Source organism: Triticum urartu, chromosome 2 (assembly GCF_003073215.2).
Source record: "Triticum urartu cultivar G1812 chromosome 2, Tu2.1, whole genome shotgun sequence".
NCBI lineage: Eukaryota > Viridiplantae > Streptophyta > Magnoliopsida > Poales > Poaceae > Triticum > Triticum urartu.
The window spans coordinates 642199331-642216862 of NC_053023.1; the positions used below are offsets into that span (position 1 = coordinate 642199331).

The 17532-nt window shown below is 40.5% G+C and overlaps 2 protein-coding genes across 3 annotated transcripts; one reads left to right on the plus strand and one right to left on the minus strand.

Annotated features, from left to right (window-relative positions):
• The first annotated feature begins 985 nt into the window (after window positions 1-985).
• LOC125533847 lies at window positions 986-3074 on the plus strand. The gene is made up of 2 exons (XM_048697179.1): window positions 986-1354; window positions 2444-3074. The coding sequence occupies exons 1-2, from the start codon at window positions 1087-1089 to the stop codon at window positions 2656-2658; spliced, it is 483 nt and encodes a 160-aa protein (XP_048553136.1). The 5' UTR covers window positions 986-1086; the 3' UTR covers window positions 2659-3074.
• Window positions 3075-7272: 4198 nt separating this feature from the next.
• On the minus strand, window positions 7273-13678 carry LOC125539372 (acyl-CoA hydrolase 2-like). Of its 2 annotated transcripts, XM_048702814.1 has the most exons (17): window positions 13518-13678; window positions 13350-13442; window positions 12799-12866; window positions 12200-12281; window positions 12007-12053; window positions 11748-11873; window positions 11337-11414; window positions 10225-10312; window positions 9906-10018; window positions 9225-9287; window positions 9096-9151; window positions 8620-8712; window positions 8377-8433; window positions 8197-8298; window positions 8054-8102; window positions 7889-7957; window positions 7273-7669 (listed from the first exon to the last, which is right to left on the minus strand). In XM_048702814.1, the coding sequence occupies exons 1-17, from the start codon at window positions 13531-13533 to the stop codon at window positions 7592-7594; spliced, it is 1278 nt and encodes a 425-aa protein (XP_048558771.1). In that variant the 5' UTR covers window positions 13534-13678; the 3' UTR covers window positions 7273-7591. The 2 variants fall into 2 exon arrangements, with proteins under 2 accessions (XP_048558771.1, XP_048558770.1); XM_048702813.1 differs by having other exon boundaries at window positions 13350-13670.
• Between the last annotated feature and the right edge of the window lie 3854 nt (window positions 13679-17532).

Consider the following 17532-nt stretch of genomic DNA (forward strand, 5'->3'; position numbering starts at 1 on the left):
TAGCCAAAACAAAATACACTTTACATTCCAGATGGATGGAATATATGTGAACACAATCTTATTCAAAATCTGTCCTGGTTTCTTCCATTTTCATTATTTCATAATCATCACATTGGGATTAAGCGGTCATGATCTTCAAAGTTGTCAGATTTTTATTTTTCAAAGCTAAAAGGCATCTTACATCTGATATTTATTAGAAAAACAATAATCAATATATGAATGACAATTGGACACAAACCGACGAATACAAAATAAAATTACATTGTAAAATGTACTAGCCTTTCTCTTCTTCTTCCGATTATATGCCACCCATCGCAGGTTGAAAAAATTACACCCAATTATATAAAAAAGGACGCCTGCAAACGCTTTCGTCATATCATGCTTTACAAACAACAATAGCCACTCACCCCCTTGGGACGAGATTTAGAAGTCATCGAAGAAGCATCGGTTGAAGCGTCACCGCATGCAAAACAAGCTTGCAATCCATCATCATTGGTCAAAACGGTTGAAAAAATCGAACCATGCCGCAAAAGGATACAGAAAAAAATGTCGAAGTCATCGCGTCAATGGTTTGTCAAATTGCTCTCCTCGAAGGACACATCAACTGCCAAGATATGAAGAGAGACAACAGATCCGGAGACACAAACTCTCACGGGATCTTTTCGATGACAGATCATACATCTTTGAGGTAGGAAAATACCTTTTTTCCAATATGCCATCACCGCCACCATCTCATCGATGTCACCGCCACTCCTCTTGCCGCGAGATGGGGAAGAGGGAGGGGGGGGGGATGCGGCGGTGTGAGGGAGAAACATGGCGGCGGCGTGAGGGGGAAACTTGGCGGCGGCGGCTAGGGTTGAGAGAGGGGCTCCGTTCAAATGACATTGTGTGAGTTGCTCTGCCCAATTTCATTTGAATTCGAGATTTCAGAAGCGACCCCTCTTCAGATTCATCAGAAGAAGAGAGAAGCGAGCTAACTTCAATGCGGGTCCCACCTCCCATCTGCCAAAATTGAATCGCTCTCTTCGCCTCTCCTTGGTCCGCTTCTCTGCTCGCCTCCGCTCCCCCCCGCACTCCTAGCTCCCCATGGCGGGGCGCTCGCCGTCGCCGAGCCAAGCCGGAGCAACGCCCAACCGCCTAAAGCGCAAGGCCCCTGCATCTTCCGCCGTCCCCTCCTCCTCCACCTCCTTAGGGGCGGACCAGGCGGCGGACGAGGAGGACATTGAGGAGCTGGAGAGGGAGGTGGCCGATCTGGGCCGCCGGATACTCGAGCACCGCCGTGACGCCGCCGCCCGCTTCATCGACGCGACAGTATCGCGCCTCGTCGCCCTCCGCCCGCCCGCCTGCCTCGTCGGTATGCGCGCTTCCGGCCTCTCTCCGGTACTAGGGTTTCCGGTTAATTCGTCCCCATTTTGGAGATTTGTATGATTTGCCGGTAGTGCTTGAAGTACACATAGAAAAATGCCCCCGTTTGTGATTTACTGCTAGTCAGGGCTTGGGAATAGGGAGACATGGGTAAAAGCCAGCATTTTGGATCTATGTTGACACTCTTGAGCTATTGAGAGAAACGGAGGGAGGGATTTGTTTCTGTTTGCACAATTTTTCCTCAAATAATCATAGGAATCATTGATTTCTAGTCTAGGTAAGTTATTTGATTGCCACTTGTAGTTGACAATATTTGCTAAGGCTCAGCTTGTGCTTGCTAAGCTTTGTTGTGTTGTGCAGAACTAACTTTATAATCAGTCGTGGAAATATAACCACGAAAACAGAGAGAAGCTTTGTTAGCCAAACAGCAAAATAGGCGTAATTTTGTTAGGCAGACATGATCATCATAACCGACTGCAGCGTGAAACAGAACCTAGAAATTCATGCTTATTTCTTCTTATGGTAATCTCAACTTAGTTCAGTTAAGAAACGAAATGTTGGCAATTTATCATTTGACCTTACAGGATTGTTGTGTTTTACTGTGAGTGACGGGGAATTATGTAAAGTTTGACATATATTATGTGTAAGAAAACATGTTGCATGGTTATTTTATAAGGTGTGAGCTGGCAGAGTGAATCCTGATTGGATGCATTGTGGTTTTAGCTGGGTTTGTTATCTGGTCGGCAATTGCTGAGATAACTGTAACCCAGAATTATTTGCCCTTTCAAATGCGAAAGCTAAAAAAGTGGACTGCTATTTTTCTCGCCCTGTTTTCTCCTTTGCAAATTCAACTAAATATGTGTGTCACATCATCAGAACTCAGAAGTCAGCCCCTACGAATTTTGCTGTTATTTACTCGAAAAATACCTGACTACAAGCTCAGGCTGCTACTTTGCAACCATGATAGATTAAACATCAGTTGTCATGGCATGAATAAAGGGCAAACGTATAGTAATACAGTGACAATTTACAAAAAAATGGTAGTACACCAAGGCTGACACCATTATGGATATTGCAGAAGTTCCAGTTGAAGCACAACCTGCCGTTGGAACCTCGCACGCCGAAGCTGAACAAAATATTACTGAAAAGCTAAAGTTGTTCAAGTCCAAGACCGAGGCAAATATCTCGGCGATGCCTAAGGTGCTTGAGAGAATGAATGAATGTGTTGCTCGTATGGAGAAGGTGGAGCAGTTGAATTTGAACATACATCCTGTTTTCCAAAGAAGGCGGTAGCGTTGATATCGTGCTTCTGTTTTATCTATTACGCGTGGGCTGCTTGCTCACTCAGCAATTGTACCATTTTTAACATGTTGGTGTTGAAATAGCCTGATTCAAGTAGTACTTAGGCGGGATCTATTACTGACAAAGCATTGACATTTACACTATGGATGTACTCCCTCTGTCTCAAAATGTAACATGTTGGCGTTGAAATAGCCTGATTCAAGTAGTACCATTTTTTTATGTCTTACATTTTTAGGCAGAGGGAGTAACATTTTGTTCAGATGTATTTAATCAATGTGTGCGTGTGTGTGTGTGTGTGTGTCAGTGTGTGGCTATTTTGCTCACTTCTCCAGGCTGTGTACTCTTTGGTAACCCGTTTCTGAACATTATATGTGAAAGGCAAGGCGGTACATGTTCCTGTTTTGTCACCCGTAGTTCTAATATATTAATGTGCGATAGGCTAACATTGCCTACTGATTGTGAAGCCTGTGTAATAGCAATATACTCTTAATTCTCCTGCTAGCTGTTTTCTCATACGATGTACAATGTGGTCAGCATTCGGAACATTATGATGCTCATATATTAAGCAGAAGTTATCGGATATCAACTAAGATAATCTTACTGAACACTATATAATAACAACTTACCAATATGTGTATCAAAGAAGTAATTTGTTATGGTAGTATTTCTAGCACTGTGATTGTCAGTCTTTTCAGTTTTAGCAACATGAATACTTTTCAGAGCTAATTGAGGTATAGCACGGTAATTGTGGGGCAAGCATGGCATATGAGGAACTCAAAATTATCAGTTCAAACTTAAACAGGATGGGTCATGTTGTGAATGTCTGGTATTTGCTGAATGCAGGGCTTACTTTCTGCCCAATAATAACTGGTGTGCATTGATAATCTCATTGCACATGGTTAAGAAAGAAAATTGTGTGTAATGTGGTAGTCACAGTGCACACTGCTGCGCCCCAGTGGCCGTTTGCATAGAGAAGCTCTATGCAAATGTGTATTGAGGGGTCACCTTTGTCTTTTATATACCGCCACAGCCCATCGACTGATTTTAGGTACTACTAGAACTAAGTTTGTATACACGCATAGGAATGACCAATTTTGAAATGTTTTCAATTTCTCCATTATATCTATATATTATCTGCCTTCCTAGGTTATAAATGATTTTACATGACCAAAGTGCACTTCTTGCTTGATTTTTTTAAATCTATATTTTCCCAATGCATAGCCTCAAATTTGAGGAAATGATCTTTGAGAAGAGCTAATGAATAATTTTCATTGTACCAATATTTTCGTAGTTGTATGTTTGTTGGTTTAGATGCATAGCATGTTACAAATAATCACAAAGTTGTTGTTTTCCAACCACATAGAATGGAATGGACTGCTCTTGACTAGATTATGTGTTCTAGGAAGCGGAGAAGAACAAGCTTTGGTTGATCTGCATCGCATTCAGTGTAACCCTGCAGTATACATGTGTTCTCCACATCCACAAATGAACCACCGACCAACCAGTTCACCCTGACGTTTATAGGATCTTTACAACTACTATTAGTGTGGAGAGTATTTGAATGTTGTTGAAATATCAGATTATCTGTAGGGTACAACTACTAATTTTGTCCTCCAGAATTAAGGGAGGTAGATTCTTGACCCCAAATATTTTCCTATACATTTGACATTTCAGATTTACCTGTTTCTTAGATCTATCTAAATCAAGTGCAATATGGTATACTTTTCTTGGTTGATTTGTAGTAAGATTTTAACATTGTTGCCGTGCAAATATTAAGATAGATGTATGGTTCAGTTGAATTGTACATGTTTCTGCTTATATGGTTCTTTTTGAGTTTGAGAACGGAACTAGATAGGCTTTTTAAATACATTTCATTTATATGAAAGTTTTCCTGCAACTGTAGCTATGGGATCCATATTTCATTGGTGTATTTTAAATAATACATACGTTTTTTTTATTTACAGTTTCAGAGTTGAGTATAGCTGCTACTTATTGAAAATATGATAAGTTAGGCATTCAGTTGGGATATCAGAGAGCCCATTTAGTGACTCTAATATGTCTAGCAATGAGTTTTGTACTTTGATAATGATCCAAATACTACTAGCTAAATCTGATTTCAGCAAATTACCAGCTTCATGCGTTCTACGAAGCAAAATAGTGTATTTGTATATGCATGCCATGCCACTAAAACTACTTCGTCGAACAGTGCTCTGCAAAAGCTCTCACAAAATTCCTATCAGCAAACTTACCAAATAACCTATTATTTTATGAAGATTGTAAATAGGACATATAATCTTTATCCTAAATAAATAAATTATTTTTGCCACCACAAAGTCCAGTATGGTCTTAGTGTTGATTGCACTGAAACTGCTTCTGGTATTGAAAGTTCGACTTGACTCTTCACTCCTCTACGCATCGAATTGATTCACCTCCTCATTGCTTTCAACCTCTCCAAACTTCTCTCATGTTATTGCAGAACATCACGTTTTTCCAAAAAAAATATACGAGAAATCGATCGTTTGACTCACAAACGAACACACTCTTATCTATATTTTGGACTGATTTTCCATTTTTTTCATACTATGCTTGAATAAATATATAGAGTTCTAATTCGAAATTCCCCTGACTTTGGTACGCGATTCAGTTCATTTGCATGGAAATTTTAATGTTAATCTAGCACCTGAGTAATGCATTGATGACAATGTATAGCACATTCATATAGTGGGTCCATGTCCCATAAGAAGGTTATAAGCCACCTGAACTTGGTCTGAGATTTTAATATGTTGCTGAATGAATCAACATTATTGTGCTTCACTATACCTTAACAATGCAGCCATGTTGTAACATCTCATTTCTTAACTTACTAGAAAACATTTATGTTCTTATATAACACATCTAGACTCCCAGTTCCAATTTTAACCAGAGAAAAAAAAATAGATGTCCATCTCCCAGCATCCAAGTTGTAAGTTCCAAATGGTTCCTATCGACTGCAAGACAATTTGCTTCTCTTCTATTTATCATCTTCCCAATGCTCTATTTTATTCTTCGTCAATAGAAAGACAACAATGTTCATGATCTTTCCCGTCTGTTTTTTGTAAGGCGAGTTTGTGCATCTTCTCCTCCCTGATCTAAGTCATCTCAATAAGGATGCTCTATCTTAAAACCACCTGCAATTCCTTTGTTTTTCTTGATACAGCAAACTAATGATAAAAAAACTAAATAGAAAATCTTTAATATCAAGATTTCCCTATGGCACAATTTGCTTACAAACCTATGTTAACTGTCCTGTAGTATGATACCAAATGGGGAGCCCTTAAAGCAGGCCAGGCAATGATGGAACCAAAGCCAATTTTCATGAGAATAGAAACCAAAGTCGAAGAGAAAGGTCGAGCAGGTGCAAAGGAGGGGAAGGTCAGGAAGAAGAAAAGACGTAGTAAAGGACTCGTGGAGGCATGAGTTAGGCTTATGAGTACTGACTGAATGGCTCCTTAACGATCTTAGGATACATGTTCTGCAAAACCATCTCATATATGATTGTGTAGATAGCAGAAAAGCTTTGGTGGGAAGGAAGCCTTTGACTTTTTGTAGAGAGAACTGAGCTTAGCAATTCGTTCTCTCAGGTTTTCAAATTCAAAATTGTACTACATTGAGATGCCTAATTGTACTACAAACAGTTATATGCACCCGAAAGAAAGTTTGGAGATATTTCTTGTGTCATGTTCACCATTTTTCATGATTGTGGAAATGTTTAATTTAATTCCAAGGTCAAAACTTTTACTGAGATGTTTCTTTGCCCCATTCCAAGTTAGAAATCTGATCCTTTGTAGTTGGTTGTTATTATTGTTATTTCACGATATGTTTTTGTAAGAAACATAAACTATTATTTGCCATTAGCTACCTATATTAGTCGTTAGTCGGCGCACACATGTTACTTATTTTAAGTTGGCATGTAAACAATTACTATTGCCTATATAGCATGACTTGAGAAATTCTTTTCTTTTGACATATTCATTTGCATTTTCTAAACCAACTAAATACTTACCTAAGAAGCATCAGAATTGGAATCTACTCCTGGTCGCGATATGGGTCACACTTATATTGCCAACATAAAATGAACAACAGTCAACATGCAGCGAAGTGAGCGTCTTCCTTTGAATTATAGTTCACACTTCATTTATCAACATAAACTCAACAAATTCAGTGTCCCCATGCAACAACTTCCTCTTGACCCCTACGAATGTCATTTTCTAAAAATTGACGCTTTCAAGATGGAGACCATGGCTATTATTTCTGTGGACCTTCAGGTGAAGAAGAAATTACAACATTGTGAGAACATATAATTTCATATTGCTGACCAATGTGAAATGAGAAATGCGGCCCATGACACCATTCATTTTCATCATTTACGTATCTATGCCACTAAATAATCTAATCAATTCATTTACATGCATCATGCCCCGTAGCAACGCACGGGCATTTAACTAGTATAGGATAGTGTCACAAGTATAGGATAGCATCACATCATCAATAGTTTTGCCAATTTAACAGATGCGTGGAATAGGCGCAATATATTTAACTTCTTCGCATGAGGCCCGAGACTTTAAATTGAGCGTGGAACAGATATTTGAAATGGTACTACATGACCTCAGGATTACAAAACTTTGAATTTGAGGTACATCTGTCTACATTCATGTGCGGCGTGTTTGATGGCAATTGCCATCCACATATGCAAAGGAAAACCTGAATGTGAATCAGCATGCGAGGATACAATCGTTCACAATAAGCATGTGTGCCAAATTCAAGCTGTAAGCTGTACTCCTATGCATAAATCTCACCATTGTCTCCGTGTACTATATAAGATAAAAATACGGGACAGCAAGGGGAAAGAAAATATTAAAGTACAGGCATGGCTCTTCTGCACATCTCAAAGCTTCGGCCTTGGGGTTTGCCCGGGTGTCTTGGCCCTCCTAATCAACGCCTCTTGGGTCAGCGACACGATGAGCTGACAATTTATGGAATTTATTTTAGATGAGAAAAATAGTAACACGATGAGCTGACAATTTATGGAATTTATTTTATATGAGAAAAATAGTACTCCCTACGAATCAAAAAGAGTGTCGTGGCTTTAGTTCAGTTTTAGTTCAAAACACACTTTTTTGGATCGGAGGGAGTAAGTAGCACCACAGTCGGAGCTTTGAAAGAATGAAATTAATGTGCATACCTCTCCTTGCCGGTTGAACATACGTCCGGTGACGAATCCCCTACCACCATGTGCGGATGGGCTGTCGATCTGTGTTCATGAAGGGAAGATGACATTGAGATGAGAGCCTCTTGAACAAATTTTATTCCTATCATGATCGATTGAAGATACAAGCCAATAGCTTACCACATATAACAACCAGTCATCAGCTTTCACAGGCTTGTGGAACCACATCCTGCAAAACATTAACAGGCAACAGAAAAGAGACCATTTATTGGTGGGACGAATGTGGCAAATTAAAAACCCCGATAATGACTCTTGAAACATACGAGTGATCAAGACTGAGAGAGTATGTCTTCAAACCCCTCTTCCGGTGCGGATTTAGGCTGACGCCTGAATATAGTAGATCCGAAGCATATGCTACAACGCATCTGTAATACCATAGAATAATGTCATCAGCATATCCAGCTGTTCAAAGTATGACCAATGTACAGCGATAAATGGCCAACCTATGCAGAGCTGGATCATCCGAAAGTTTTCCTCTAGCTCTAAACCAATAATGCAGGCTGAAAAGAATCAGATGCATTACTGAATCAGAAAAACATATATTGCAATACGATCTATGTAAAAAATATTAGTCTGGAGAATCTATACTGAAGCTTAGAATTTCTATCTAAAAAGATCCGTGAGCCACGAAGAAACAAATGATTAGTGAATCTCAAGGCCGCAAAAAAATTTCATCGCAAACTTACCTTGGTTCATGTTGAGATTTAGAATCTTGGCAGAACCTCATTTCAATGGGCCAAGGTACAAACTTTTTCTTGGCAGCTGAGTTCCTATATTGCCTGCAGATTACTGAACTGTCAGGACTCAGGTATGACAGCATGTGATAAAGAAATGAATGTACTGTCATATTCATATGACAACTGAAGCTTAAGAAGTATATAATTATAATATTCTAAATGAATCTTATGGGTTTCACCTCTAGCCTACGCCAACTTTTTTGGGACTAAAGGCTTAATTGTTGTTATTACTGTTATTCCAAATGTGTCATCGAACTAGTGCCATTACCAGAATGGGGGATCCACTTGAAAACTAATAAACACATAAACAATCATGCTTTTCTAACAGTTCAGAAGATGTTGCATCTTAAGGTGAATATTTTTAAGTTAAAACAGTTAGTTTAGCCAACTAGCAAAACATATGATTCGTAGTCAAGAAAATTTACATCGGAAACCGTGGATCAGTGAGTCTTCTTTCCCGTATCTCCTCCATATTCAGGAGCTGCATTTGATTACTTATTAGTTCCAAGACTATTTCCCCAAGGGCATCAGAGGAAAGTGACAAAAATCCTTGCCTGTTCTGGAGGAGGAACGACAGGCATGATTGCAGCCTGATGCTCAAACCCTAATTCTTCCTTCTGCAAAAGAACCAGAACAGAAGTTAGACACCCTTTCTTCTTTGTATAGTAGATTACTTTAGTGGGGCTGATCCTCCAATGTATCGCCTAGTAGTATCATTTCGCTAGTTGTACTCTTGGACAAATTTATTACTTCACTTTGATACATATATGCTGATTGTTGTTTGGGACAAATAATTGAATTGATCTATTGGCAGCGGATATAGCAAAACAACTCTGGGTTTAAAATTTAATAACTTAAAACTTTGTATAGTATGTCTATTCATGCTTGATTTGATTATCATGGAAACCTCTTAGGAACATATGAACCTAGTATTGAGATAGTGAACACAATTCTCTGTTCAGTCTGGCACTCCTTTTTTTCATTTTTTGTGCAGAAGAGTTTGGACAGATGATATAGTTTAGGGGGTTTAAACACTAATAAACTAAGGAACAACTATTTGACACAACATTTCGGAAGCTACTAGGTACAAAACTGTCGTTTGAGCTACTGTCTAATATTCTCAACATGAACAAGGTACACGCTTCCCCTGGTTATATCACTGGGAGTGTTAAAAATAACTAAAACTTGCCTAACTATTCTGCTATAATTATTTATACAACTTTAAGGATAATCACCTGGAAAGAAACAATTAAAGTGAACATAACAAGGCCTTTCTGCTTTGCCTCCACTTTTCTGGTGGCAAAGCTGGTTCCATCACGCTCCCGATGCACTTGATATATTATTGGCACTATATAGCAGAGGACATAACAAAGACAGATATAAACATAGTTTTGTTTGAACAAAAGGATAATGCATTAACGATCAAAACTTAAAAGGATAATTACAGAACAGGGCATTAATACGAGTACAGTACTGATAATTATAGGCCAGACTTTAGTTTCTGCTTGCCCCCTGTTATGGACAAAATGAACACAAAGTTTATAATATTCTTACTGTTATTGTCTCCTGCTATTAGAAAAATTGCATGCAGACTATGCACAAGTTTCAGGCAATCGACAGTCTTGGATGCTGCTGCTAGTGCCTGCATGAAGGTTAAGACATAGTGAAAACCATTGGCAATGATGTGCAAAGCTTTTATTCTACCCCCCTTTATAGTGAAAACTAGTCAGTTTTACAGTAAATGTTTTTTCTCTTGTATGGGAGTGTAGGGAGTGAGTTATGATGACCACTGACCAAGCAGTGCTTTTTAACCAAACACAAATAACTGAATCAGAATAAGGTTCATAGTGTCAAATACTGACTAGTTTTACTGCCTGTGTTATGTTCTAAAACCTTTCTGTCTAGCTATTTTTCTTTCTGCTGAACTGCTCCCTAAGTGAGCTGATGTATGGACTGCTGGTTTCATTTGATAATGAAAAAAAAAACTGACTGGTTTCCATTTGATATCTTGAGTGAACACCATTTAAATAACAGAAAAGCTGAGACTTACCTGGGTTCCAAGTATTGTATTAAAAAATCTACAGTTAACAGCAACCATGACAAAGAAGATTTCTATTTGATCTTGTCCCGAGTTCAGAACTTCAAATAAAAATATAAAGAGTTCCTAGAAATCTATAATCACCAAGCGAGTTCACAAAGGTGAATTCTGGATCTTCTGGTCTTAATTCAAATGAATTCGTACAGGCATTCAAAAGGAACATTTATGTGAACAACTTTGATAACTTAATTTCATTGAAGAAGCTAATTAGCAATAAGGTTGATAACACATTATGAAAGAAAATACCAAAAGGATAAACATCGCCAACAACAATGCAACAGAGCTGTCTTGAAGAAAGTTGATTGCATTATTCAAACATAAAATGTATATCTGTTACTGAACTGTTTCTTGTGGAGATACTCATACATGTGAACTATATGTTTCTAAAAGTTGAGGGAATTCAGAAGCATGCTTAAGAAGCTTCCTTTTAGCATTGACTCGGTGATTCACATATTCATACTTAAATATAGGAACTAGGATATCCCTCCAGAGCATAGAAATGAGGCGGTCAAATACATGCAGTTGGCAGATATAGATGACAGCAACTAAGAGAGTGGTTGAAGCATGCCTGCCCAATCAATTGTCCTCCAAAAACTTGATTAAAAGTTGGAGCTTCTGGCAAAGTAAATCCACGAAAGATATCAACCTACAAAATAGATATGAATTAAGGTAAGCAAGATCAGGAAGTAAACTGTAAATTATTATGATAGCATGCTTGTCTCTTTAACTTGTAGACCATGAGATGCAAAACTGAAACTGCCAAATTTGCTCTTGTATTTCTTTCTTTTAGGAAATGTCAATAAAATACAATGGCCAACGATGATATTAAATCAAAGTTAGCAGACATAGCATAAATGTTACGATTTAAGCAATTAGTATGTCTGATCATCATTCCTCCAGTACAGTGAGCAAACTGAGACATGATACCTTGACAAAATAGAAATATCATAGATACAAGCATACATCTATCTAGACATACCTCTAATTTCTCTAAATGTAAAATTTGTTCCATCAATGAATGGCTTTCAGGTGTTTCTTCTGCATTCCAAATTGTCTTGGTTTGCAGCAGATGTCCATATTGACTTGGCAATACAAAGCAGGACAGCTGCAATACATGAATAACAATAAGCTAAAGCCAACTATTGGATTTGGAAAAGCCATCAGCTAATATCACTGCAAACGGAAATCCTAAAGCTAATAAAATATCAAGTTAGAAAACAGAATATGGAAAATTATACCTTTGTCACCGCAATAACATTTACTTGATGTACAGAACTATTGGTCCCTATAAAACAATACAAAACATTAGGAGTTATCCAAAAAAATACATGAAATACAAACTGTTAGTCTTTTCAAGCAAAATATGGACATACATGATGAAAATAGATACTGTCCATAACAAAACTAAAATCATGTATAGAGATGTCTTACCGTAACCAAAGTAGTCATACTTATTTAACACATAGTCTGGACGGTTTGCTTCTTCTGTGTTTGCAGGAGCAGAAACTTCAGCCTGCAAGATAATGACAATGTCTTTCAAATTAAAGAATTCTTTGATAGAGCAATACTTTCTTGGCTGTTGAGATAGGAATTTTACTCTGAAGGTCTGGAACTATAAAACTCAGGTTTAGTCTTTCCCCCAGAGCAGGAATGCAAATAACCAACGATAGAGAAATTGAACATCACTCTTTTCTTTGCATGATTTCCCAGCAACTTAGAAAGAAAATAGTTCTTGTAACAAATTATGTTTCATCATTTTGAGAAATCGCAAAAAGCCTCGCTTATCGATGCATTGATGACAAATAGAAAAAAGTTATTTACAAGCCTACGAGTAGGCCAACGAATGATCTTCTATCTGTAATGCCGAAAATGAAGCACCCAACCCATTCAAATTTGCTGATATAGTATTGTTTTTCAGATAGTAATCAGGACCTCTCATAGTGAACAGCAGCATTATAATGAACTCTGCCATTCTGTCAAAGAAAGGTGTCTCTGTAAATAAGTGAAGCAAGAACTAGCATGACCAATACCTGCCCATCCAATATGATGCAAAGGCCATCCACGGGTTCACCTTCACGGGCGACATAATCACCAGGTTCTGCAAAATACCACCATGAAAACAAGATGCATAAATCAACTTGACCCCACACCACAATCAATGAATACAAAATCACCACCACTCCAGGTAAGCGCATACACCGAAGAGTCAAGGGCTAAACAACATCTAGTTAATAGGTACGCACTGAAATGCAGCGCCCAGTTTTTTAGCAGCCTAATTTGCATGCAGTTGCTCTCGATGGTTAAAATTTTCTATTTATGCAGATCGCAACGCCAGTGCAGAATCATGAGATGCATACAGAATCATGTGCGCGGTTTGAAGTACAGTGAACTAATACAAATCATGGGAGTCACATCAGACATCACTGACCGACACAGAGAGCATCCTTCAGTACAGAGTACTCTGAACTGAGGCAAGCCAGATTTAGGCTGCGCTCGCCTGAACCAGGCAAGCCCGGTGGGCCGACCGGTCGATCTAGGGGGCGCTACAGCACAAGGACGGGGGGCGGCGCGCGCGACTCACCGTAGTGCTTGACCTGGACGGCCTCGGCGATCCTGCGGATGGAGGAGCCGGGGAGGCACTGCAGGAGCGGCACCTGGCCCAGGAACTCCGTCACTGCACACCAACGGGAATCGTCCCCAGAATTAGCCACAGTCGCTCCCAAATCCGGCAGGCTCGCCGCTGCCTTACCTTGTTCCCGGTCCATCGGCGGAGGCGTCGGCGGCGCGCGGCGGGTGGGAGGGGAGCAGCAGCAGCAGCACCGGGGCAGCGAGGCAGCTGCGGTTCCGGGAAGGCGGACAATAAATAAAAATCTCGAATTTAAAAGCGATTGGGATTTGGCAGGGTCGGGAATTTGTGGGGAGGACGAGGCGAGAGGAACGTATACCTGCTCGGGTTTTTTTATATATTTTTTCCACACGTGAGAGGTGTGGACGCGTGACGGGGCTGGAGTCGCTGGAGTGCTCTCTCAGTGGCGTGTGGGCCAGAGGACAAAATATATGTGGGGTAGCCGAGATGTCGACGACAAACGGTTGCCCACGCTGACCCGAATTGATGATGGGGAATCGTTATGCATGTGCGCTTTACTGGAATGCTTGTCTCGTCGGGCATCTCTTCAACCGTTTGATGCTCGTATAATCACACTATTAGGACATCTCCAACGATAATCCGTAAAAAACAATCCGTATCTGTCCGCGGATAGGGGATCAGTCCATGGATACAGATGCGGAAGGCTGCATCCAATAATATTCATATATATTTGGGCAACAATACGAAAAAACCAGACGAAATTCATTCAAACTGGATAGATTTTATTCAAATTCAAATATAATTCACATAAACAGATGATATTTCGACCGTTTTACTAAAACTATATTAAAAAACACTAAACTCTATATTGAACGATCACCTCGTAAGCATGACCACCCTGTCCTGCCGCACGGCCGTTGGCGTCCATGCCGCCATTGTCGTCCCTCCAGTAGCGTAAGGATGCCAAAGGGCCGCAATAGCCTTGTTCGACAGCTATCTGACGCTCGCGTAGGGCTTAAATAGGCGCAGCCAAGCCAGGCGGAGGGGCGGCTAGCCCGCTTCAATGCGGCCCATCTGCCGGAGTTGGTTTCTCAGGACGCTACGAAGCCCGAGAGGTCGCGTCCGTCTGCGCCGCCTTCCCGTCCGGTCAATCACGAGCATCAATGCTGGCCGCTGCATGTTGTGAGCCGGCATGAAATGCGACGCGACAAGCGACGTGACGTATGGGGTGGGCCAGGGCGGTCATACGTGGGCTTGGAAATGGTCCGGGCGCCCGCAAAGCCCCCACGTTTGTCTCTAGTTTGTGGGAGAAAACACATCCGGATCTCTCGGCAGGGCGATACAGGCCCGCGTTGGATGGCTTCCGTCATCCGGTCAGCCGTCAGCGTGGTCCGGACGTATGCAGGCGGTTTGAGGGTCGGTGTTGAAGATTCCCTTACTCCTTCCGTAACAATCATTCAGTCGTGCAAGTGAAAGGCAATAATGATGATATTCGATGAGCTAGCCATGGCAAGGAGAAACTGGTATGAAATCGACTTGTCTTGTCTGTGTAAATATGTTTAACCTAGTGCCCATGATTCAGGCCGTTATGATTAAACATGTTTGCAATGACAATTAGAGATTATAGTTTCTCATGCTATGCATAAGTAGCTGGGAGTTAATAATGATTTATCTTGGATATCAACATAGCGTTAAAATGATTGTGATGTAGTATGATGATATGGTATCCTATGAATGTTCGAGTGGCTTGACTTGGTACATGTTCATGCATGTAGTTGAATCAAAACCAACATAGCCTCTATAATGTTCATGTTCATGGTGTTCATATCCTACTCATGCTAGTGTCCAATGTTACTTATGCATAATGCCTGGTCATGATCGTTGTTGCTCTCTAGTTGTCCGCTTCCCAATCTTAAAGTTGCTAGCCTTTGAGTGGGGATTCTGCTTGTACATCAAAAACCTTGAACCCAAAGTTATTCCAGATGAGTCCACCATACCTACCTATATACGGTATTACCCTGCCGTCCTAAGTAAATTTGCATGTGCCACCTCTAAAAACTTCTAGAAAAATTATCAGTTTTGTGTGTCTGGATCGTTCATGGAACGACAAGAGGTGGTCGATATCTTTCGTGCTAACCATGTTATCCTCAAATCGAGTGTTTATTCACTCACCATCAAACGAGGAAATGGGCGGTAATGGGGATTTCCAGTCCCTAACTCAAAAATGCAAATATTAAACGAAACTCCCCCGGGACTGTTGTTGGTTTGGACGGCACCCGTTGTTTCGGACAAGCCGTGGAATGTGATTGTTGGTGGAGGGCGGGGGGGGGGGGGTAAACCTTTACTTTTATCGCTTGGGAACCGCTACTAGCATGCTTAGCATGAAAGATGTTGATAACTGATGGTCGTGAAGTGAATGAGAAGTGTGCATGTCTCAAAATCTCATTTATCTCTGTTTTAAAAATTGAGCTCTGGCACCTCTGCAAATCACTGTTTTCCTCTGCGAAGGGACTATCTATTTACTTTTATATTGTGTCATCACCTTCTATAGACAAGCGCCAGAAACTGAGTAGAGCATAGCGGTCATGATTTATGCATTGTGTGTAGCTAATGTTGGGTGCATCATGAATGGATTTTTTCTACCATGAATTACAATGTTTAGTCGCTGCTTGAACTTCGGAGGTGCTCTGCATTTATGTTTTGCGGTCTCAGAAAGGGCTAGCGAGATACCATTATTGTCATGTTATATCATGATTGTTTTGACAACGTGTTGCTGTTTGAGATATCTTATTATTGCTCGCTAGTTGATTGTGTCATTGATACGAATCATTATAATCTTTAAGAGTTATTGTCGACATGGTTAGTTATAATGCTGGCTGAAAATCTGGGTGCTGTTTAAGCTTATTTGTGCAAACAAGAGCAAAAGAGTTCGTAAAAGTTTTTTTTCTCACTTTCAGTTTATCAACTGAATTGCTTGAGGACAAGCAATGGTTTAAGCTTGGGGGAGTTGATACGTCTCTAACGTATCTACTTTTTCTCACGGTTTTCCTCTTGTTTTGGATTCTAATTTGCATGGCTTGAATGAAACTAACTCAGGACTGACGATGTTTTTAGCAGAACTACCATGGTATTGTTTTTGTGCAGAAAAAAAAATTCTCGGAATGGAACGGAACTTTTTGAGGATTTTTTATATCAATAAACAGAATTTCTGGAGCTAAGACCTGCCGGAGAGGGGCACCTGGGTGGGCACAACCCACCAGGGCGCGCCCCCCTCTCCTGGCACGCCCAGGTGGGTTGTACCCACCTGGTGGCCCCACTGATGACCCCCTGATACTATAAATTCATATTATTTCAGCAGAAAAAAATCAGGGAGAAAGAATTATCGCAATCCACGAGACGGAGCTGCCGCCAAGCCCCGTTCTTCCTCGAGAGGGCAGATCTGGAGTCCGTTTGGGGCTTCGGAGAGGGGGATCTTCGATCTTCGTCATCACCAACCTATCTCCATCGCCAATTCCATGATGCTCCCCACCGGGAGTGAGTAATCCCTTCGTAGGATCGCTGGTCGGTGAGGTGGATGAGGTTCATCATGTAATCGAGTTAGTTTTGCTAGGACCCGATCCCTAGTATCCACTATGTTCTTAGATTGATGTTTCTATGACTTTGCCATGCTTAATGCTTGTCACTTTGGGCCTGGGTGCCATGATTTCAGATCTGAACCTTTTATGAATTCATCATTATATCCATGTGTTAGATCCGATCTTGCAAGTTATAGTCACCTACTACGGTTATGATCCGGCAACCCCGGAGTGATAACAACCGGGCCCACTCCCGGTGATGACCGTAGTTTGAGGAGTTCATGTATTAACTATGTGTTAATGCTTTGTTCCGGTTCTCTATTAAAAGGAGGCCTTAATATCCCTTAGTTTCCAATATGGACCCCGCTGCCACGGGAGGATAGGACAAAAGATGTCATGCATGTTCTTTTAATAAAGCACGTATGACTATTTACGGAATACATGCCTACATTATATCGATGAACTGGAGCTAGTGCCGTATCGCCCTAGGTTATAATTGTCACATGATGAATATCATCCAACAAGTCACCGATCCAATGCCTACGAATTTATCCTTATTGGTTTTGCTGCATTACTACTGTTATCATCACTCTTACACTTGC

Coding starts and splice junctions, on each gene's coding strand:
- LOC125533847 (XM_048697179.1), top strand. CDS start 1,087: ATGGCGGGGCGCTCGCCGTCGCCGAGCCAAGCCGGAGCAACGCCCAAC. Junction 1,355..2,443: donor CCCGCCCGCCTGCCTCGTCG/GTATGCGCGCTT, acceptor TGGATATTGCAG/AAGTTCCAGTTGAAGCACAA.
- LOC125539372 (XM_048702813.1), bottom strand. CDS start 13,533: ATGGACCGGGAACAAGGTAAGGCAGCGGCGAGCCTGCCGGATTTGGGA. Junction 9,288..9,905: donor CTTTAATTGTTTCTTTCCAG/GTGATTATCCTT, acceptor GTTCTTTTGCAG/AAGGAAGAATTAGGGTTTGA. Junction 8,299..8,376: donor GATGATCCAGCTCTGCATAG/GTTGGCCATTTA, acceptor ATGGTATTACAG/ATGCGTTGTAGCATATGCTT.